The 24,404-nt window shown below is 38.2% G+C and overlaps 2 protein-coding genes across 2 annotated transcripts; one reads left to right on the top strand and one right to left on the bottom strand.

The window, feature by feature from the left end:
* Positions 1 to 7,786: 7,786 nt before the first annotated feature.
* LOC122139397 (PCNA-interacting partner-like) lies at positions 7,787 to 17,523 on the top strand. Its single transcript, XM_042736483.1, has 8 exons — positions 7,787 to 7,912; positions 8,158 to 8,235; positions 9,044 to 9,214; positions 9,342 to 9,493; positions 10,658 to 10,660; positions 11,136 to 11,399; positions 11,951 to 12,032; positions 16,047 to 17,523. Exons 1-8 carry the CDS (start codon positions 7,787 to 7,789, stop codon positions 16,059 to 16,061), a joined length of 891 nt encoding a protein of 296 aa, XP_042592417.1. The 3' UTR covers positions 16,062 to 17,523.
* Positions 16,736 to 18,591, bottom strand: LOC109077492 (pro-MCH 2-like). Its single transcript, XM_019093059.2, has 3 exons — positions 18,340 to 18,591; positions 17,515 to 17,683; positions 16,736 to 16,924 (listed from the first exon to the last, which is right to left on the bottom strand). The coding sequence occupies exons 1-3, from the start codon at positions 18,589 to 18,591 to the stop codon at positions 16,875 to 16,877; spliced, it is 471 nt and encodes a 156-aa protein (XP_018948604.1). The 3' UTR covers positions 16,736 to 16,874.
* Positions 18,592 to 24,404: the final 5,813 nt, after the last annotated feature.

Raw genomic sequence — 24,404 nt, 5'->3', positions numbered from 1 at the left:
TTTTCATGATATGTCACCTTTAAAATCATTTTGATATTTACACATTGCTTCATTTTATATCACCAGCAAAATCATACCAAAGATTTTGTCAGTAGATAGAAAGAGCTAACTTTGCATCACAATAGTTTTGAAGATCAGCTGTCCACAGCCTGATTTTTTCTGTCAGCTGCTGTAGCGCAAAACCTGAAAAGTGAAAAAAAAAAAAAAAAAAAAAAAATGTAATAAAATAATAAACCACATTTAGTCACCATCATGTATGCGGGTGTGTAACAAACCACAGTCAGACTCCGAAGATAAAACACTGGAGAGATTACAAACGCTAAACACAAACAACCAAAGTCAGAATTTCATCACGCCTTTTTCACATTTGTCTGATCAAAATCCAACTAGCCTAATAAAACAGCTCTGCTACTAATCAGCAGCAGCAATTATTCACACAATTATACTAACTCACCTCTGACAAGAAAAACACTTTAAGTTAGAGAGCCGCACGCACATTTCTATGTTACCGTACCACACACAGACACAAAATCATCTTCCATCTTATAACAAATAAAAATAAAAAAAGTTCTTGCCATGAAAGGTCCAATTACCACCACATAGTTTTATCAACATGGTCAATTTCGAGTTGTCTTTGGCTAGATTGTTGCGCAGATGGCATAACATCACAACAGTATCAATCATTAACATGCCAGCAGTACCAGCAGGCCAACGAGTCAACCTGTCAATAACCTCTGACTTCATGTCAACCCACATGCCCAGGAAACCTTAATAAGATCTCTAGTACTCTGTTCCCAAAAGGTAAACCTACAGTGAAGAAGAAATAAACCCAAATTAAGGGCAGCGCACACAGCTGAGCACGCTACACCTTCTGCCCTGACCACAGCATGGCCAGGAAATAACTCTGCCCTTCACATGCTGCTAAACCTACAGGAAACTTCTCTACCGGGAGCAGAACCCTCCCAAGTTAACAGCTTAACGAAGGACTTTTCAGACTGACAGCATCTTATTAGACTCTTGACACAAAACCAGATCCAACTACAGCTGTGACAGACACTTTCCACTGCTTGACATGAACATACAAATCTTGGGAATGAATCGATCCCTGGAAAATGGGTCTCTCAGTGATAAAAACATGTTCTGAGAAAGCACATTTGTTTGAACAAAAGTGAGTATGTTTGTGCGTGTGGTAAAATAGCTCAACTCTCAAATATCCCAATTGACTCAGACATCAATTAGGAAGGGAAATTCAATAGTGCAATACAGAAAAAAAAGCGTATTCATCTAACATTTAAAAGAAAATCACAATTTGTGCGGTAAAATAAATCACTTATCATATACTGTGTCTGAGCATTTAATGAAGAGTAGGGACCCGGTCGTAGATGAAGAACTGAATGGTGTCTGCATCGAGACCTGTGCTCCTTCCATACATCACCATAATTCCACATCTTCTATTACACACACAAAGTCAAATCATAATCCATCAGTTTGATTTGGTTTCTCCCCTGCATAAAAAAAAACAGAACATGCTCAAAGCTTAACCTGATGACCGGAGGGAGTTTGTCCAGACGTGTTTCAGGGCTCCATGCGACAGCATCTACACGTACTCCATCCGAGAACACATGCAAATTGGTGACCTCTACATCCTCAACCTCAGTGTCTTCCTCCTGCACAAAAACAAATCACTAAACTGATGGCAATGCCATTCAAATACTGATACGCAGAATGGACAAGATCTGTTCTCTACGCACCATCCTGGTAAAAACAGTGTTTTCTCTTACAGATAGATATGAATGGTTATATTCGGAACAGTGTACAATTTCTGTACAATGCATTGCATTACATACATAGGCTGCGTCCATGGTACATACATTCGGATACTCTCCGAGTAGGTATTTCTTTGCTTATGCAACCTTAAAATATGTATGTTTTATGTAGCATGAATGCAATCTGGATGTACTACATTAGTCATGTTGTCATTGTCATGTGTACTATAGCACATCATTGCCATTCACAAATCCTCTCCTGTGGCCTCATGGGACAGTGAAATGTCCACTGGATATGCACTTCAGCATCTCGTCAGCAGTAGTCAGTCATCTGGGTACATTGCATACTGTTTTATTAATACTGTAAATTTAGACATATGTCTCACACAGTGTTTTCCCTGCTATATAGTAAGGAAGTATTCATATTCAGATACAGCCATTGGTTACAATTTCTGAATGTCTGAATTTCCCAGACAACCTATTACATTTGCCAAGATTTGTAGTATACGATACTACATCTCGTATATCTTGTAATATACGATACTAAAATTCCCATAATCCCATAAAACGACTTGACCTTTAATTTAATAACGTGATAAACTAGTGTGACGAATGAACAAAATGCAATATAATGCTTTTAAGAGTTTATTTCAAACGTCTAATAAAAAATAATAAAATTTACACTTGATATGCAACTTGTAGTTAGATGCAAAATATTTTGCAAGTATATACAACTAATTTTGAATGGTGGTCAATAGGAAACAATACTTCTAGGAACCCGAAAGTGTTCTGGTATGGCTAACAAGACTACAGTAACCAGCAAAACCTTGACCCCTTGGTTTTACAAACCACTTGTGAATGAATTTAAAGTGTATATTGCACAGTACCAAGCATGCTAGTAATACTTTCTGAACACAGTCCTTGAGTTTCCTGTAAGAATGATGTTTTGTTGGTAAAAAGTCATGGTCACTCTCACCAGAGCCAGAATGATCTGACATGATGTAATTGAATGTGTGCTGTCCAGACATTGATTTGGTTATATGAAGAAAGTTTCCTACATTCAAAGAAGATACATTTTTAAAAAATAAAATAAACGATATATCTACTATAACTCACATAGGTTATGATATAATAAATACACGGTCTTCGTACATTCACTTCCCTGTCGAAGTTATTAATGATATAGATCAGAGACAGCAGGCTGATGTGCAACAAGTCCAGGCATGCATGTAAAAAAAAAAATCAATTTGAAAAAAAAAAAAAAACACCTTTTTATGACAAACCTGAGATAATTTTGTGAACTCAGTTCGTCTGGCCGAGAAAGTGGTCTTCTCTATTATTATAGATCAGCGCTTGTTCTCAGCGTGCATTCTGATCACGTGATCGCATTTGTTTACTTCCAGGTTAGTGACGCAATCATGACGCGAGCACAAAGAAATATCAGGAAAGAGGAGTATCTGCATTGATTGGCATTAGAAACAAAGCCGCCCCAAAAAACATATTACGCATTGATGCAGTTCTCTAGATTTGCAGTTAACTTTGTTAATTGTAACCCCTGTGCAATTTTGTTGCATTTTATCGTTTGTGAGCTGTTTGTAAAAACGGTTTTAAAATCAAGTAAAAAACATACATTTGGAGATGCTGAATATTTTTTCTTGATAATGGGGGATATGCGTAATGAAATGCAAACGCTATAAACAATTGTAAAACACACCAAATATCATGGTTTAGTTTATGGAGATGCTGAATAATTTGTCTATGCAAACGTAAAAAACACCAACTGAAACAATGAAACAAGTTCTGAAACAACTGGGGAAATGTACCGCTCCTGCAGTCATATAAATTGATTTTTACAAGTGGATTGTATAGCTCTCATATTTCTTTAAATCACCGCATGAGTTTTATTTCTTTTCTCGTCAACAATCGACACTGATACGCGTTGTGGTGGCTTTGAAACAAAACGGGACCCTTGTGTTTGCGTTGGCGGGGGCGGGGCTATCGCATCGCGCTCTGTGATTGGTCCAGGCGTCCTGGCATGTGGATTTAAATTTACAGGCAGCGGGCCAGTTTATAATAACTTACATCTACTGGGCTGGCGTCTGTTTTCTCATGTGGTTCACATTAGAGACATAGGACGCGTCTAAATATCAGTGTTGGTAAGCGGACCTAAGAAGTTTGAAGGTTCTGTTCTTAATAAAGTGCAAAGGGCCTCTTGCTCCTATTATTGTGATTTGCTTGATGTCTTCGGACTTTATGTTCTAGCTCAGTGGTAGACTTGGAAAGGTATATGTGATGCTGGCTGGGTTGCATGTATGCTATAGTTTTTCGCTTGTTAAGTCTGACGTCACGTGTCCAAACGCTCTATCAGATACCACGAGGGGAAAACAACAAAAAGGTGCGAGTACACTCACAATGCGATATAATACTACCAAAAAAAATTATAATCCTAATCTTTAACTCCATACCGAAATCCCAGATAGTCAGCCAACCACGCCCCTGAATCTTGTGTTCGGCAGTGAGGACCATCTCGGCTCCGATTGCCAGCGCAGTAAGTAATATATAATTATATACATAATTAATATACTTAATATATATATTATATATATACTTTACTATCAGTTTTTTTCATCAGATGTTACTCCAGTTTTCAGAGTCATTTGATCCTTCAGAGATCATTCTAATATATTGATTTATTACCAGCGCTGGAAACTGTTTTGATTCTTAATATTTTTTGGAAATTGTTTGTTTAGGATTCTTTGATGAATAGAAAGCTAAATAGAACATCATTGATAGTAAATCAACATACTGGAATTATGGATTATGTGACACTGAAATATATATGTGTGTGTGTGTGTGTGTGTGTGTGTGTGTGTGTGTGTGTGTGTGTGTGTTTTTATGAATGTGCTGGTCATATAATTAGAATATCATCAAAAAGTTAATTTATTTCACGCATTCCATTCAAAAAGTGAAACCTTGTATATTATATTCATTCATTACACACAGACTGATATATTTCAGATGTTTATTTTCTTTTAATTTTCATGATTATAACTGACAACTAAGGAAAATCCCAAATTCAGTATCTCAGAAAATCAGAATATTATTTAAGACCAAACCAAAGAAAGGATTTTTAGAAATCTTGGCCAACTGAAAAGTATGAACATGAAAAGTATGATCATGTACAGCACTCAATACTTAGTTGGGGCTCCTTTTGCCTGAATTACTGCAGCAATGCGGCGTTGCATGGAGTCGATCAGTCTGTGGTACTGCTCAGGTGCTATGAGAGCCCAGGTTGCTCTGATAGTGGCCTTCAGCTCTTCTGCATTCTTGGGTCTGGCATATCACATCTCCCTCTTCACAATACCCCATAGACTTTCTATGGGGTTAAGGTCAGGTGAGTTTGCTGGCCAATTAAGAACAGGGATACCATGGTCCTTAATCCAGGTACTGGAAGCTTTGGCACTGTGTGCAGGTGCCAAGTCCTGTTGGAAAATGAAATGTGCATCTCCATAAAGTTGGTCAGCAGCGGGAAGCATGAAGTGCTCTAAAACTTCCTGGTATACGGCTGCATTGACCTTGGACCTCAGAAAACACAGAGGACCAACACCAGCGGATGACATGGCACCGCAAACCATCACTGACTGTGGAAACTTTACACTGGACCTCAAGCAACATGGATTGTGTGCCTCTCCTCTCTTCCTCCAGACTCTGGGACCCTGATTTCCAAAGGAAATGCAAAATTTACTTTCATCAGAGAACATAACTTTGGACCACTCAGCAGCAGTCCAGTCCTTTTTGAAGCGAGAATCTTCTGATCTGTTGTTCAAGAGTGGCTTGGCACAAGGAATGCGACAGCTGAAACCCATGTCTTGCATACGTCTTTGTGTAGTGGTTCTTGAAGCACTGACTCCAGCTGCAGTCCTCTCTTTGTGAATCTCCCCCACATTTTTGAATGGGTTTTGTTTCACAATCCTCTCCAGGGTGCGGTTATCCCTATTGCTTGTACACTTTTTTCTACCACATCTTTTCCTTCCCTTCGCCTCTCTATTAATGTGCTTGGACACAGAGCTCTGTGAACTCTTGTGGGCTCTTGTGCAAGGTGTCAATGGTCGTCTTTTGGACAACTGTCAAGTCAGCAGTCTTCCCCATGATTGTGGAGCCTACAGAAACAGACTAAGAGACCATTTAAAGGCCTTTGCAGGTGTTTTGAGTTAACTAGCTGATTAGAGTGTGGCACCAGGTGCCTTCAATATTGAACCTTTTCACAATATTCTAATTTTCTGAGATACTGAATTTGGGATTTTCCTTAGTTGTCAGTTATAATCATCAAAATTAAAAGAAATAAACATTTGAAATATATCCGTCTGTGTGTAATGAATGAATATAATATACAAGTTTCACTTTTTGAATGAAATTAGTGAAATAAATGAACTTTTTGATGATATTCTAATTATATGACCAGCACCTGTGTGTGTGTGTGTGTGTGTAAATTTTTATTTTTATATATATATATATATATATATATACACACAAACACACATGTATGTTATCTATATATCTAAATAAAAATAGAGTATAGATATGCAGTATATGATCCAAAGTAACTAGTAACTAACTACTTGTATTTTTTATTTTTTTATCCGATACTTTTTTACTCCTACTCAAGTAACTATTCAGACTATTACTTTTACTTTTACTTGAGTACAGTTTTTGGGTACCAAAAACCCACCTCTGGGGATACTCCACCCCAAAATGAAAATTATCACTTACCCCCATGTCATACCAAACCCGTAAAAGCTCCATTCGTCTTCGGAACACAATTTAAGATATTTTGGATGAAAACCGGGAGGCCTTTTTATAACACTATTTGTAAGTGAAGAAAATAACCACTAAGGACTCGCCACTAGGATGTGCTGCTTCTACGTGTATTTAGCTTTGATTTGAAAGAAAACAGTGCATCCTTGTGGCGTGGATGATACAGAAGAGCACACGCAGCATACGGTAATATGGAGAGACACAGAGGAGACTGTTGACAAAGGAATTGTTGAATAAAGTCGTTATTTTTGTTTTTTTTTCGTTTACAAAAGTGTTCCCGTCACTTCATATAACCCAGATTGCACTTCTGATGGGAGTTGGAGTATTCTGATGACTACTTTCATACCTTCTATGGACGTTGAGACTGTTATTTCACTGTTATTACAGTCTCAGGCCTCCAGGTTTTAATCCAAAATATCTTAAATTGTGTCAGTGTAGTGCCATTTTGGCAATTCTGAGTTGTACGCAAGCGGCATACGCTCTTCTGTATCAGCCGCACCATAAGGATACATTTTTTACATATATTTATGCTTTGGTTTGAAAGCAAACAGTGCATCAGCACAGCGCAGCTGACACAGATGAGCGTACACCGCCTGCGTACAGCTCAGAATTGCCAAAATGGCGCTACGCTGATTTGGAGAGACACAGAGGAGAGGTATTGTTGAATAAAGTCATTATTTTTGTTTTCTTTGTGTACAAAAAGTATTCTCGTCGCTTCAACGTTACGGTTGAATCACTGATGGCAGATGGACTATTCTAACGATGCTTTTCATACTTTCCTGGACCTTGACACTGTTATTTATTTGGCAGTCTATGGGACAGTCTCAAGCCTACCGGTTTTCGTTCAAAATATCTTAAATTGTGTTCCAAAGACGAACAGAGCTTTTACTGGTTTGAAACGACATGGGGGTAAGTGATTAATGACAAAATTTTCATTTTGGGTTTGAGTAACCCTTTAATAACAAAATTTTCATTTTGGGGTGGAGTATCCCTTTGAAATTCAAAGTGGAGATCCTACAAGTTTAAATAACAATAATGTGAATTCAATGTAAATGTTTGCTTGCAGTTTATACATGCAGTGGTAGGAAAAAGAATGAGTCACGCAAGTTTGAATCATGCATTTTTGTTCCATATCTGTACATTTTCTGTGGAACAGTTGTGCGTAATATGCTCGTCCCTGTGTTTGCTCTGCTCCTGACAGGAACATGGGGGCTTTTGGTGTTGCTTTGAGTGAAGTCTTGGCTGCCTGGAAATACTTCCTTCTGGATAACCTCCAGCTATCCCACAACGATATCCCTCTTCCACAAAATTATGACCTCATCCGAAAAAGAGTATGACTGCTTTTTGAAACGCACCAATACTGTGGACTTGATTGACGTCTTCGTTATGTTCAAGGAGCTTCGGATAAATGAGGACCCTGAGGAGCCCCTAACCGCTGAGAGTGCTGCCAGAGGGCCTCAGATTTGGTTGTTTTTTTTCAGTTATCCATCTGAAAGATCTTTTAATCTGTGGCATATTCTCGGTCTTATCTCGATATCTAGATGCAACTGTTTCAGTTTCTCATTGGTGAAAAAAGAAGAGTTTGGAGAAATTGGATCCACTTCCTGTTTGTCCCGCAACTCCATCCAACAAGGCTGGAATCTGCAGTCCAAAGGTAAATGGTGATAGATTAGCAGCATGAGACTAGAATAAGTGTTTTTTGTTTTTTTCTATTAGTGTGTGTGTGTGTGTGTGTGTGTGTGTATATGTGTATGTGTATGTGTGTGTGTATATATATATATATATATATAATATATATATATATATATATATATATATATATATATATATATGTATATATATAATTGAAGGCATTGCCCTGTGTGACATTTTAAAGCACCTGGCAACAGTAACTAAGGAAGGTGGAGTTAAGAAAATGATCTGATTCTGTTACTTTTATGTTGAAATCTTTCTCTAGTTTTCTTTTGCTGGCTGTCTTTTCCCCTTTTGTTTCCTGTTAAATTTTCACCCCCTTGCATGTGCCTCTTATTCAGAAGAATGTGAATATCATATCATATCATATCATATCATACATTCAGAATCGTGGAATGAGAACAGGATGTTTTAATAGCACTTTGTATAGTGTGTTGAAACTACTGCTACTCTTGCCCAGTTCTGTTCACAGCTGCTCTGCTGGGCTCTGATTTATGTGTGAGTAGACGCTGGGCTTTGCCACTGTAATACTGGGGTGATGAATTTTATGAGCCTGGCCTGTTTAAGCTTAAGGGGCTGTGGAAAAAGCCCGTCCTCTATACAACATGAGTCCAAGTCAGCTAACTTGACTCATCAGTATTGCAGAACTGAAGAGTATGAACCCTTCTTGGTAAAAACAAACCATTTTACCCTTTCAGTTAACATTTGTTGATGTGTTTGTAGTCCAATTCCAATTATCCCACTAAGGTGTTGTTCAACTTTTCCTTCAGATACAGAGAGTTGTCAGGAGAGTTTTCTGTTCTTATTTGGGCCTTCTGGTGAAGTCTAAGAATGACATGGCTCTCGCATTCACCCTGGACAACCCAAATCGCTCTTTGGGTCACATCGCCTTTACTGACCTTAGGCATGCTACCTGCAACAGCACCTCATCTCTCTTCCTGGTGAATTTGCAATGACTTATATACTTTTCAAATATAAATAAGTTATCATTTGCGTACATTTTTTCAACTACACATCTTTTTAACCATAATGTGAATGCTAATTAATTGCCATTTTTTGTATATTCAGACAGTTACATCATTTGTCAGGGCCATACAGCTGGGAGGAAAGGGTTATGCCCCACCGGAGTCTCACCCCTTAAGGAAGCACGTAAAGGCCTTATCAGAGTTTCTCAATTTTATCGACCAGTGCCAAGTTTTGGGAGAAACCTCTAATCCCAGGTACGTTTTCATGCTTTTTTTTATTTTTTTTTATCCTGTATTGGAAATACATATCCATAGTAATCCATTCTGAACACAACAAATGTCTTAAGTCTACATAGCAGTTGTAGATTTTTGCCTTCGCTCCAATACAGGTCAAAAAAGTAATACAAAATTAATAAAGTATTATTATTAATTATTAATATTATTATTATTAATTATTTTATGATAAAAGTTTCTGGTTGGTCACAAAGTAATTGTGTTTGAAACAAGATGACATGTATTTTATTTTTTTTAATTTGAGTCAGATCAGCCAAAAATAAATAGCTGATATTCCTTGCTGCTAATTGATAACACTAGAAATGGAAGGTCATTTGAAGTACTTTGCTTTATGAGATAACATTATTCCATGCCATGCACCATGTCTGATGTTTATTGCTCTCTTTGCCTGATGTTGCAGGTCATTCAAGTATGCATACAAAAATTTTGACACTGTATGTTGCACATGCTGAATACTAACCTAAGCAGTAGTATGAGTATTATGTTATTGTGTGCACAGCCATTGCTTTGAATTGAAAGCCAGGACAGTCATGACCTAGCTTTGACTAGTGCACAACCCCAGATGAGTGTAGAGAAGCCTTTAATTTATACAAAAGATTTTTTTTTCACCTTGCTTTTACCCAAAGAAATTGTACTTGCTATCTGTATTTGTGGATCTGTTTGTCTCGTCCTATCTTAAAAACGGATTCTCTCGTCTTTTACCTGCTGCCATGTATCGATGCATGATCCTCTTCTAAAAAGCAACCTTTAATGACGTCTGCACCAGTATTAATGAAATCGCCTGAATTGTTCAAGCATGTTTATCTGAGGAACATCAAAGTGTGTTGTACCGAACAGCAAATGGCGGCTTTGTCCCTCCTTAGTTTGATAACTATGATTAAACGTCATAACGGTGAGATTTTGCCATGATAACTCGCACTTCAAAACGTCCAAGCAAATCTCCTCTAGACGTTTGGCAGCACAACACATGGAGCTGAATTGAATAGATGATTGAGTTATTCAGAGAGGACGCAAGGTCATTTCCTGCAGTGCATCATGTGCATCAACTTCATGTCTTTGATGGAAGTGCCTTGAACCTGCTGCATGTGCTCCTGTTCTCCACCACGTCTCTTTTTTTCTGATGAGAGAGTGTGAGCGCTGAGCCAAAAGGGGTCTTTCATCGGCCTGCTTCCCTGCCTGTGCAGTTCCCCAACTCCCAGCACCTTATGGAGTACTGTATTACCACACACAAACACTCCTTACGGGGGAATCGGGGTCTCTCGTACAGCTAACATCTGTTTTCCCAGATGATTCTGTTACTGTAATTCCCTTTCCCAAAAGCAAGGTCAGGGATTCAGGGCGGCCTCTTTCCCGCTGCAGCCCAAATGTTTACGTTTATTAATCTCTTCATATTCACACATAAAGTGAGGTGGAGTGCAGCAATAGCGCTGGTCTGGCACGAAAACCTCTTGGACCTTCCTGTATGTACTTGTGTAACTTACTCTTATGTTTGCATGCGTATGAATGGAAGAATATTTAAAGTTTGTGACCACACCTTTAGGACTGCTAAAACATTAAAATGGGTGTTTTTAATTGTATGTTGCACTGTTTTTTTCCAACAGAGAGCTGGATTCAAGCTGGTGTCTAGTATTAGAGCTAGTCTGGTCAAAGGCTGCAGTAATGGAGACCCAGTGTACCTTGCAGCAGAGGATACAGGCAAAAGTCTCAAGGAAAGTATCGGTCAAAAGCGAGAGACTGTGAAGGTTCTAATGACTCTTTTCGATGAAGAAGCACTAGCACCGCCCTGCAGGAACAAGGCGGAACTGCTCCCTGAAGATCAGGCAGTTCTTAATGGCAGCTCTGGAGCTTGTCTTCTTACCCTTTACAAGTGAGGTACTCCACATTGCTGTATTAGCGTTTTTATATAAAATGGTTAACTGTGGTCATGGGACAAAAATAAATTCTTTTTTTTTATGAATTGAAGTAAATAAAAAAAATAATAATAACAATGCTTAATTTGATGCTTAAAATAATACTTATTTCATTCATTTTATTAGTAATAATAATAATAATAACAAATGTAATGCATTAATACAAACGGTAAGAAACATTTATTTATTTTTCTGTCTGTTTTCTCAATTCATTTGCCGCCTTGCCCTTTTAATGAATTTAAAATGCTACAAATATTGTATTATAATTTATTAAATATTTTAATAATAATAATAATATTTTTTTTTTATTAAAAAATATAGTTGTAAGAAAAAAAATGTGGAAAAAAATTCACTTACCTTTGAAAGGTGTGACAAAGTTAATTTGTGTATATTTGTGTTTTTGCCCAATTAAACTTCTTTATGTTGCAATTAATTGTGATTTGCATTTAAACACCTTGTTTTAATCTTTAAATATTCAGCTTGTTCGCTTTCTACTTTGTGTCTATAGATCTCCAGAAGCTCCCACGGGATCTTCTCCAAAGCCTTTACGGAACCGCGTCTTGAGCCAACAAGAACACATCAAGTCCAAGGTAAAGAATCATCAGGCCTGTAAGCAGAGACCCCAATCTCAAATAGCGGTCAAACAAAAATTGAATGTGACACTTGATTTTTAAAACAGACAGCAAGTAATGCACATTCACAAGCTATATCATCTGCTTCCTCTGTTTTGTAATGTGCAAATTTATACAGCTGTTTTTTATGCACGGTGCTTGTGCAGCAGGTTTCCTGTTATATAAAACAACCACAGAGTGTGAAATTTAGTGTCACACAGTACACTCCAGACTTTAACCAATAACCTCTGGCAGTGATGCACGCTTACACAATTAAAGCCTATCTTATCCAGAAAACATTTAAAATGTGCCGCTGGGCTGTGAGAGAAAGATTACATTTGTATGTGCTAAAAATTTAGTATTATCTCTTGGCCTTAGAAGGATTTTTTTTACTATTCACTCATAAAATACTTAGAAAAAATGACGGCCTGGATAGCAACGAAATGATGTTTGTCAAGAAGCTTGTTTCTGAAACCAACCTTAACTAGTCTTTGGATTGCTAGCACATTTTAAGTGTGGTGGGAAATGACAGTTTAATTTTTTTTTAGTACTGGGCATCTTCACCAACGAGAAAGGGTGAGCGCTCTGTGAACATTTATGCTAGGCACATTTTGTTAAAAGGCTTCTTTATTTGATTGCACTAGCAGATGTCTCTTTAGACCTCCACTTTCTGGCCGCCTTCCTGTGTTAGTGAGTGGTAATGGTCCCAGGGCAGCTCACCGCTTCCTGAACTGGACGGGCGGAAGCTTTCTGCATCAATTTCACTTTGAACATGCTATATCAGTGGCGTTACTCAGCTATGAAGGGGAACTTGAAAGGTTATTGTTTCCTGTTGTCTGCAGTATGACTTTATCCAGTTGTACTCCAATAGTTTCATCACAAACTGACGTCGATTGGCACAAGGGGAGAGATCAAGAGGTTCCTCCAGCATTAAGACTGCAGAGAGAGATTTTTCTGAGAACAGTTATGTAGTAAGGATTAATGAACTCGTAATGAACCCCAGTTGATACACTGAGGGCCAGTATTATACATATAAAAAGATTGTAGTGCATTTTTACATAATGTTAGTACATTTCCTGCTACGAATGTCCATTTAAAAACAGCCTCAAAACAGGCCTCTGGTATTAATGTCTGTATGTGTTAACACAATTTCAAATGGGTTGTCCTAAGCACAGGTGTAAACAGGGTCCAAAATGTGTGATGTGGACAATTTGGAAAAGCACATGCATAAGTGTCACTACAAGTTGATGTTAGACAGTGAACTAAACTGAAAACTGCATTTTTCTTTTTATTTAATACAGGTACTCATCTAAAATAACACAAAATTCTGCTCAAAACATTATATTTTATTTCAAAGTGTCACATTCCAAAGAGTATTTATTTTTGGTTGTTGTTATCATAAATATGTGATATTATTTATTGAAAAGTATTGAAGTCAATTTATTAATAGTGATTGAAGGTTTATTCTAGGCATTAACAATTGATTAAAAATATTAGTAGTACTAGTATTAATAATAGTAATAATATGTAATAATAATGTAATTAAAAACTATTAAAATAGAATAAACCTGTAATAATAAAAAAGTGTTTTCTAAATATTAACAATTTATTATTGTTATTATAAAACTTTAAGTAAAAAGTAATAATAGAATACTATTAATAAAAGGTTTGTTCTAAAAATGGTAGTTTTGTTGTTGTGTAAAAGTATCAGATGTAAAATTATTTAATATGAATTTAAACCTAATGATTAAAATAATAATAATAATCCATCCATTCTCCAAACCTTTTAGGGTTTATGTAGGGTCGCAGAGATCCTGAAACCTATCCTAACGTCTTGGGCTGGAAAAGGCAGGGAAACACCCTGGATATGTGTGGATAATGGCTATTTTTATAATAATTATTAAAATAATCATTATTATTTAACTTACAATAAAACCGTGACATAGACACTAATACACAATCAGAAACCCTCCACTCATACTGATTCAACTCATTCGATACACATTTACTACCAAGTGAAAACCGTGACCACTAATGTGTCTCAGCTGACCACTTATAATTTGATCTGATGTTAATACCACATGTAAATGGGGTCATAATATCACTGCTACTGGTGCTGTGTCAGCTGGCTCAGTGGGTTTGTCCCAAAACAGGTGTTATTCAACCATGCGTCATTTCATTGTGTGCTTTACAAACAGGGAGACACACCCCCTCATCTTATTGAGGGCTTAATGGTGACGTTCATATCAGAGGAAGTAGCTAGTGGACCCAGCCTGTCGCAGTTTTTCTTGGGCTCTCTGTTGGTGTACGGTCAGGGCTGCCCAATGTACCATATAAGCCTCCCATACGAAAGCGCCCAATCTGAGCGATACTGTTGTTTTAGGTGCTCTTTTGAAAAAGCTGTACTCAAGCTTTGATCCCCTCCCCCACCCCTAGATACACCCACTGCCCCATTTTCTCTCTGCTTTTGCAGTTCCACCCAACTATGCCTGCAGTATTTTTTAAAATTTGTTTTTTACTTCCCTGAATTCCACTCTCCTACTGTGGCCGGCTAGCCTGAGGGAGAGAGTGTTGAATCCTGATAATCCTAAGCAGGGATGGATCAAAGGCCCTGAAAGAGGTGGATCAGCGCTTCTCTGAGACCCTAGAGACCTTAGAAGTTCACTACGCCTGTGCGAGATACCGTTTCTTTTTTTCATGCACCTCACGCCAGCCTCTGGACCGCAATATTTATCCTATTTTTTTGTATTCATTCTCATAAGATTTTAGATGTGGTCATGTCCACCCAGTTGTATCAGCAGGGCCCAAAAATGAGAACAGCCTGATGACCTGTGGCCAGTGTGAGAGAGTTTCCGGACAGTTGATTGGATTGTTATTTGTCCTGTTCCACCAGTGCTGTAGGGCTACTGTCCCATACATCATTCGTTTATAATATTTTTGTTTTACAAACATACATTTGGATTAAAAATCTAAATCACAACTCATTTTTAGAAAAGTTTTAAGTTTAAAAGCAAATTTATTATTTTATTTTTTTTAAGGTTTTGCGGCTAACTGTCCGCTCTTAGTTTACATGTACATAGTTTCCCAGCACCAGCCAACTTCCCACCTGTGTGCACCCTGCACCCAAAAAACCCAACTCTTTACGTGTGAAGAACCTGACCCCACTGGGACAGACATCAGTCTCAAAGGTAGTGCCTCTGCCACATTTAAAGACACCATGCAAAAGTAGTTTTGTCAGTTGTAGCCCTTGTGTATTAGCTTTGAGACAATTTAGATGCTCTTGTGTCCTTTGAAAAGTTCACGGAATGAAACATAATGCTTTTATTAATTAATGATGATGCCACAGGTTAATGTCCAATCACGGGCTCTCTAGAATGAGAATATCCCACCCACTGCAATCGATCGTCAAGAAATCTGCATTCATTAAGTCATTTCATGGGGTCTTAAGTGTTTTTTTGGCTTCCTCTTTTCTTAAGAGGGGGCTCAGTTCTTAGTGTACCGAGTAACCTTCATGCTTCGTCTGTTCGCTGCGCACACACATGCAGAAGTGTTCCCTTTTTCTGACGCCACACGGTCGGAAAGATGCCCAGGTCCACCTCCACAGCCCAGGCCTTGATCCCTGCCCAGTCCCTGCTTTGGGACTGGTACTTAAGATCAACCTTTAAACGATTCCCCATCCCATAAAACCTGGCTGCCCCCACATCTGTTGTAAAAACTCTTAAGAGCACACGTTTCTTCCCCCCCTCGCTCACTTTTTGTGGGAATGCGTGCTTCGCTCCACCAGGTTACATGACAAATGTTCAGTTTCAGGGCTGTAAAAATAAACACACCGCCAGTTAAAGTGCAGACTAACGTCAGCAATTTCATCGTAACCTTTTCTACCCTTCCGTCCTCAGCCCTCCCTCCTTTTTTATTCCTGCTCATTGTTTCACCTTATTCTCAAAGCTTTTCTTTTCTCCCTCCTTTCTTGTTTTTCTGTCTATATGTATCCAGAGGCCACTAACTTAAGGCATGAAGGTCCCAGCCAATCTGCTCTGGGGGAACATAGTGGAAATGCTTGGAACCGAGCAGGTGGGAAGGGGACTCAGCCAGAACAGCTCAGAAGAGCAACTGGGACCTCAAAGAGAAAGCTCGCCAATAGAGAGTGCACTGAGCAAGGAAAAGAAGAGAATCAGCCCCTTCAGAAAAGACCCCCTACCAAGACTCCCACTGGAGGGCTGGGGAAAAGGAATAAAGCTCCCAGCAAGAAGCTTATCGCTGGTTAGGGCAAACTCACTGGCTTTTTCAGAATGTAATTTACTGACCATTCTCTTGTCAATTATGATGTTCTGCTTTGGCAGTGAAGTTAGGTTTTATTTATTAGTAGTCTAAATGCATTTAAAGTGATAACTCACCTGAAATTAGTAATTTATTCACCCACATGTTGATCTTAACCTTTTATTTTTGGGTGAAATAGTCCTTTAAATGCTTTCACTGTTCCTTTAATACAAGTCAAGGCATCTACTCCAGATGGCATGTGTTTGAATATATTTGTGTGTGTGTGTGTGTGTGCATGTTTGAGATGCAAGGTAAAGGATTATGAGTTGGCAGAGAAAGAACTTTTGTCATTTTATTTGAGGTTTGTATGACCAGGGTACCTTTCATGATGAATGCATTCACTTCCCCTGGAACATGACTCATACTTTGCAGATTTTAATACATTTTTATTTCAGTTCTTTTTAAATCATACAAGTATGTTTGTCATCTTTATATTTGGAGTGTCTTGCAGGATCAGGGGAGAGCTGGGAAAATCATGCAGGGGCTTTGTCAGCTGCTCTGTTTTCAAGCTTGCCAGCAGGGCCTGTATACTCTCCCTATCATGCACCTCAGTACTGTGAAGAGAACAGGAAGAGCAAAACAGATTTAGCATTAAATGTAACTGGAAGGCTACTTGTTTATTCACTGGTATATTCCCTGCTGAAACAAAGATTAAATCAACCTAAGCTGCTTTGCTGGTCTGATTTGCCAGTTGTAGAGGAGCTTTGAACACTCTTCAGTTAGGAGACCAGGTAAGACCAGCAAACCATCTTAGTCTGGCTCTATTTCTGGTAATCGTTCTGGTTTTGTTTTTCAGAAAGTTAGGGATGTCAGTTTTTTTTTTTTTTAAACCCTTGTTTTCTAATAAGGTTTCTTCTCAGTTTGGTAATGTCCCATTTTTAATCCATCCATCCCTTTTTCAAACCACAGTGATACTGGAGACTATCCCAGCATCTTGGGCCATTCCCTTGGGCAGGGAAATGGCCTGGATGGATGGCCAGTCCATCACTGGGTAAATTGTTCTTAGAATGTTAACTATAAAAATATGTCAAATTATTTAAAACTTAGTCTTCAAGTTTCCTCAAGCATATCAGGCTACTGTCATGTCTATGTAAAAATATATATAAAGAAGATGGAAAGAAGAAGATGAGAAAGCAGTGCTTACTGTCTATATCCCTCCTGCCCATAGGAATGACATTATCTGTGCTACGTCGCTCATCCCTCGTGTTGAATCCGTCTAGAGCGTGATCCATCCCACTTGGTGGCAGCACAGGGAAGGTTCTCGAAAAGGCAAGGTTGGTTTCCCTCCCAAGAGACCCTTTTATTCCTGTGTCCTGGTGGAAAAGGGAAAGGCATTTTTAGTCAGCACTTCAGAATGTGGGACAGCCACTTGAACAGAAGCAGCCCAAGCTCACTCCAAAACACTGCTCCCTCTACAGGCAATTTTCCTGCTGTATTAAAGTCTGAAACAACACCTGGATATGTTTAAGTTAATTCGAACAACACACGCCCAAGGGCAGCCTCAAGATCCCTCTCCATAACTGCTCCCAAACTACTGGAACAAAGCCGGTGCATGGAGCCCCACATGGAAGAAATGTGTCAATTTGCGACAAAGTTTCCCATGCCTCGCTTAGCCAGTTTTCACAATATCACCGTGGGGCCTTTTTATCCATAGATTCCATTTCCCCTCTTGTGACCGTGTCCTTCCCATAGTCCTCTCCGACTGTTCCATTACTGCACTGATAATTGTAGCAATGTGAGGACAATTCAGCCTTGAATTGAGAAAGCTTTGTTTGATACCCATAGAAAGGTCATCTGATTCTTACCACACCAGCGAAATCGGACTGGTACGATTTCTTGCTTTAATCTGACTAAAACTTGCATGTAAATGTTTGCAACTACAATCATGAAATCTCTGGTTTTTACCTGATCTAACAATATAAAATAAATAAAACCTACTTTGTCGAGAAATTAACATGCAAACACTTACAGCAAGTATGAAGATGCGTTTTGTCCCGTCTTCGTCTACCAGTCTGCCCTCTATCATTGGTTGTTTTCTGAAGGTGAGACGCCCAGGTCCCATTTCGGTTACATAGTCTTCTCCTTCTGTCGACACCGGTCTGTCTTGGTCTGTATGTTCTCCATCCATCTTAACTTTGGGCAAAGCTGTTGTTGTGCGAGTAGTCAACTCAACTAAAATTGCAAGCGCAAAGATGACCATGTAAGATGATGCCATGATCATGGGCGATGGTTGATTTGCTTGCAGGAACCTGGCTTTGCACTCGCATATCCACCGAGTATCAAATGTGTGCTTTTATAGTGTCTGATGATGATGATGAGTTGTCCATTTTGATCTATTATTTGTGTTTTGATGATTTCTGTGGCTCTCCTTTGGTGAAAAGTTATTCACCTTGATAAAAGGTGGATGCCTTTCCACAGGGAGGATATTGAGACATGTTTTAAAGCAGGAGGATTATATTTTGAATGGTTTTCGTTTTTCTAAAAGGCCCCACTGTGGTTTTGTAAAAGGCCAAATAACATCTGTGAGCCTTTCATTGTGAATCTGGAGGAAAGGGCATCCCCTTCCAATATAGCGTTCGTACCCTCTGCCGTACTTAGTTTGTCAAGCTCATGCAGCAGGTCAAAGGTTGTACGTTGAGGTCACATTTTGTCTAAGCAGAGGTAGTAATCCAGTGCAAATGGATACAATATGAAAGTAATGAGCCTCAAAGACGGAAGAATACCTGTTGTGAGACATCGTCATCCATCAAATGACTCCAATTCCCTTGGTGCCGCCACCTCACGGTATCGTCTATTATCTTCATGTACTTTTTTTGTTTGTAGGTCAGAGCTGGATTATTAATAATTTCATTAGATCAGGGGTGCCCAATCTTGTTGTTGAAGGTCTGCCTACCTGTAGAGTTCAGTTCTAACCCTGCTCCAACACACCCATCTGTAATCACCATGTGCTCCTGAAGATTGCTGCAAAATCTAAATGGGAAAATGTTTTGACCTTATGCAAAATTCCTGACAATGTTAATTCCCATTGAAATGTCAGGATTTCGCCTGTGCAATTTAGAAGAGCAGTGGTAAATGTGTCGTATCATGATGATTTCAGACTCAAGACTTTATTTCTTCAGTGTTTGTAACTGATTCATTAAAATGAATCACAGAGAGATAATCAGGGCTCACACTAAATACTAGTACACACTCTCAAGATGTAAGTAACTAATGGCATCTTAAGTGATATCTGACAAACACACATTACAGATGCACAAAGGTTGTTTTTTTTTTTCTTCTGATTTTAGGTAATCACTTGTATTGTTCTAGTCACAGCCTGAGTCCTGTAGGGCACTTCATAAGAAATCAGATGTGCTCTCAAAGGCTCCTCTTCAGTTCTTATAAAAACATAAAAGCTTTTCTTATTAATATCATGGTGCCTGTTGCATAGGCAAGAAGAAATGGGACATGAATAATAGTTATTGAACTCGGCTGAAGTGATTTTACTTGGAACACTCAGCCTTTATTTAGTGAGTATTTGTGTTGGAGTGAGAGAGCTTCTACTGAAGGACTCAACTGGTCTATGGAGACACGACTGTTCCAGCAAGAGTGCAACTGAACTTCAGAGTTTGACACTCTGTTATTGTAATCCCTCTTTCTATGTTGCCACTCCGCGCTCTGATGTGTCTCACCCTCCAGAGCGACCTCTTCCCACCTTTGATACCCTTACAACGATAATCTAATATTCTGATCTGCAATTTCAAACTAATATTCATAGATCTCCTTTCATGCCTCAATCACCACTATGGTGAAACACTTGAAGTACATTTGTGGTCTAGCTTCATCGTTCTCCAGGTTTTTGAAGCTTCAAACTATGTGTAACTGACATGTTAACTAGGCCGCTAGATAGGGAGATACTGCTTTATTAATGTACCTGTAAGCTCCACAAAGTCACAAAGGTTCTGTTTAATTATTTTAAATGAAGAGTGATTCAGTCATGGTAGCAAAAGTCATGTGAATAAAGAGAATTTAAAATGCTAATGTTGGTTTATTGCATTTTATTTCTTCAATAAATGAAACCGTATATTATAGGTTCTGTGACCGGTTCCCCCATCAAAATAGTTTTAGATGGCATTTAGCACATCACACTGCAGGACATGTCAGCTTTCAAAAAGTGTCTCATATCCGCTATCCGCTTTCATAGTACTGCAAAAGCTCTCAGCAGTTTGTGGTATGTGCTTTGAGAGTACAGACGGACGGACAGTTGATTTGCTCCTTCACAAATCTAATCCATTTGTGTCCCCTGAATACTTTGCATGGGAATTACCATCAGTGACACAAAATATATAATGACATCAGAATTTTGGCTATTTTTCCTGTTGCACAAAATCACGCTTTTGGCCCTGGATTCTGCCACGGCCCCATCTCGCCCTATCACTCACCTCAAGGTCTTTGCCATTGATGGATCAGGTATCCACTCCAGAATTGGCAGCTGAAATACACAGTAATGGAAAAGAGAGAGTGGTCTGAATGACAGTGTTTTGTTTTGTTTTGTTTTGTTTTCGTGTGATGGGGTAAAGTTACGTACAATTATGGCCGCTCACTCAAAGATATTCCACTCATTGCCAGTTTGAATTTAAAATCACATGTGGATGCTTCTCTTTCGAGGAAAAGCATTAATTCTTCAACAGCTGGAGCTGTGTGATGAGTTTTAAATAATGCAACAAAAAACAGTACTGCAGAAATGGACTGAAAGATTTAAGCTGTGGGACTGATGAACCAAGCACTTTGTCAGGGAGCATCTCGCGGGAACATTTAGTTCCTTTGCTTCTCATATCAGGGGGCACTGCTGTAAAGTGGTCAAACGTGCCTTGTGGTCAACAGAGATGCTTGGCTAGATGACATCACCAGTATCATCACCATATTCCCAAACTGATGCCAAAAAGACCGGGCATGTTACTCTCTACTATTTTGTTACACACGTCATCACAAACCATACGTTTCCATTTTCCAAAGATGTTAAAAAGCTGCTTTTGATCATCCTTTGGGAAACCAGGAGAATTTATGGTCACAATTCCAAGATGCTCTCCCCATTGATCATATTACCAGATTATTTTCTTTACTTGTCTGTTGTTTGGTGGTGTAGTAAATGATGGGTTCAGGGAAGAAGGGGCCAATGGGGGCTCAAGCGGGACCATGGTGGACCGAGATGGGGTTGGCTTCTTTGTTGCCCAGAGAACAGACCATGGTTTCCAGGAACAATGCAGCTGATGAGAAACTCTCCAAGGAAAATATGGGTCTGACATCATGGGTTCTTAAAGCTCACAGCTGGGCCAACACTCTCTTGCCACAATCAGCTCCCAGTGAATTTCCACTGCTGAGGGAGGGAGTGATCTAGAGGTAGAGGGTGAAAGGGAGCATGTTGGGGCATGGATGTCGCCTGCTAACTCTTGTACATGAGTAGTGTCTGTATGCTGACTGTATGTTGTGCTTACAGTATTACTGCAAGTCTATAGATATTTATAGATCATACATAAAAAGTTTGGTTTTGATATCAGTGTATTCTGTTATCTTAATTGATAATACTCATACATGTTTTTAAATGCATGAAATTGATTTAGCTGTTAATTTAATTTTATCGATGCAACACGTTTCAGGGTCAACAGGATTTGTAGCATGAAATAATGTAGCACTTGAGGATCAGGATTTTATTTTATTGTGAAAAGTCAGTTAGAAATGTGTTTATTTTTGTGTCATTTTTTGGTAACATATTGGATTGCAAATTGTTTGAGTCGTACTGAACTTATTTCTTTAGTTTGTTGTAGGACTGTTTGTTGGTTGGACAAATGGATGGAGTGTCTTGATCTTCCACTTGCACAAAGTCATTTCAAAGGCAGAGGAAATTGGATGAATATTTTATTTTTATTTATTTTGTATGTTTGGTGCACATGTGGATCACACATACAGTAAGATCAGGTGCGTGCATTAGGTGGTGTTATTTTAGTAATAATGTATTGTTCTGTTATTAATATTTAGAATTTTTACAATTTCAGTTTATTTGTTTAAGTAGTAGTATTTTTAAAAAGGTTTTATTTATATTTCAGTTTCATTAATTGTACTACTTCAACTTTAAAATTAGAAACTGAAATAAGCTTCTAACTGAAATAAGTTTAAGTTGTTCATCTAATGTTTTATTTCAGATTTATTTCAATTAATAAAAACTGGTTTAGTTAACAATAACAGCACTGGTATTGGGAAAGTCAATTGGATTGATTTCATGTTGTCATTTTAAATGCCATGATATGTTATGTACAGTATATAATCAAATAGTAAGAGACACCATGGAAGAATATGGGAGGATTCTCATTGTCTGAGGATTTCATTAGGCATTGTATTGTAAGCTGTCTTTACCAGGGCATGTCATCTTGTATGACTATAGATAACACAACAGAATGTCTATTTTCCATATATTCATCCTCCTTTCATCAACAGCGCAGCTGTGTTTATTACAGCTTATTATTACAGCTTGTGCTTGATTGTGGAACTGACAGTCTGTCACTTCTGTATTTGTCTAGTGAACAAAACAAGAGAAAGCAGTCAAGTTCCAGTAAACACCTGAATCTGATCATGATTTCTGAACACATGGTGTTTGGAATGAATGCGTTTCATCAATGGTTGTTCAAGCTCATATTGTAAAGTTGCCAGATGTTGCACTGCACCTGTCCAAAAAAAAAAAAAAAAAAAAAAAAAAAATGAGAAAAAGGAAGTGAGAAAGAAAGAGAAACCTGTCAAGATGGTGTTTAAATAGTTGCTGCTCCCTTATGAATGCTTAAATTAATAATTTATTATTGTAAATCTTTATGCACCATCCGTTTCAGCAGGCTAACTGATGCCTTGTATTCATTAGCAGTGAAAACATGGCTTTTTAGCCCTACATTAATTCTTTTTCTTCTGAAACTACTGTGGGGAAGGTTGGGAAATGGTAGAAAGAACTGAATCAGACCACAAGGTCATTGAGAAGACAATAGCACATGTAAGTTGAATGGGCTCGAAGCTTCAGTTTCAGAGTTAGGTCCAGGAACCGTGTCCTTGGATGCACTCGGCACTCAGAGAGCTACTGTAGGCCCAGTCTGGGGAAAATAACACAAACTTGCTTTTTAGCTAGAATCCTTCTGAAACTGACCAGCAGATGGGAAACTGCTGCCTTCAAACAGCTGTCCTTGGTTACCATTAGCTAGATGGCATATGGAATGGTGGTACTGGTGTGTCATATGTGTGATAAATGTGCATTGCTGTTGTTATAATAGAATAAAATATCATTGGAACATTGCAAGACACGGCTGAAAGTACACTGAATGTTTTAGTGGAGTGTGGTTTGGAATTGCATTATCATCTGTTTGTTTGTTCTTTTTTTTCTTTACAAAAGTGACCTACCAAAAAAGTATTTTTTTTAATAGTGACCCTTATTAAAATAATAATTCATAAAAAAATAAAAAATAAAAAAAAAAAAACTGTCATTTTGTTCCAAACATGTAATTAGGGGAACACAAAAGGAGATTCGGACTTGACTGACAGACTGGTGTTCTGACACTGCAAGCTTCATGCTTTCTAAACGTATCTTCACTTTGTGTGACAATTACTGCAATTTGCTTATTATACATATAAAATACAAGCTGTTTATATCAAGTAGTCCCATATTCATAACTGTGACCACAGTCTGTTGACAGAGTCAACCATTGTAACATGTTTACAGAACATCTGCCAAAGAATATTCATGCAAAATTATTATTATTATTATTATTATTTTGAAATACTTATAGAAAAATATATATATAAAAATATAAAATATATATAATGTTTTTTTTTTCCGACCAAGTTTATTTAGTGATTTCTCAGGTTTTGCTGAGAATCCAGAATAATTTGCAGACTGTAATTTATCTAATTGGGCATAATAATTGATTGGTATTACCAAGAAAAGTGGATGAAAAAAAATCAAATAACATAGAGACAATGCCTGCCAGCCGCATGCTCCGCATTTCAAATAATGTCTGCTGA

This window comes from Cyprinus carpio, chromosome A4, assembly GCF_018340385.1.
Source record: "Cyprinus carpio isolate SPL01 chromosome A4, ASM1834038v1, whole genome shotgun sequence".
In the NCBI taxonomy this organism is placed as follows: domain Eukaryota; kingdom Metazoa; phylum Chordata; class Actinopteri; order Cypriniformes; family Cyprinidae; genus Cyprinus; species Cyprinus carpio.
The sequence above is the reverse complement of the archived record's forward strand: the minus strand, read 5'-3'. Positions and strand labels throughout refer to the sequence as shown.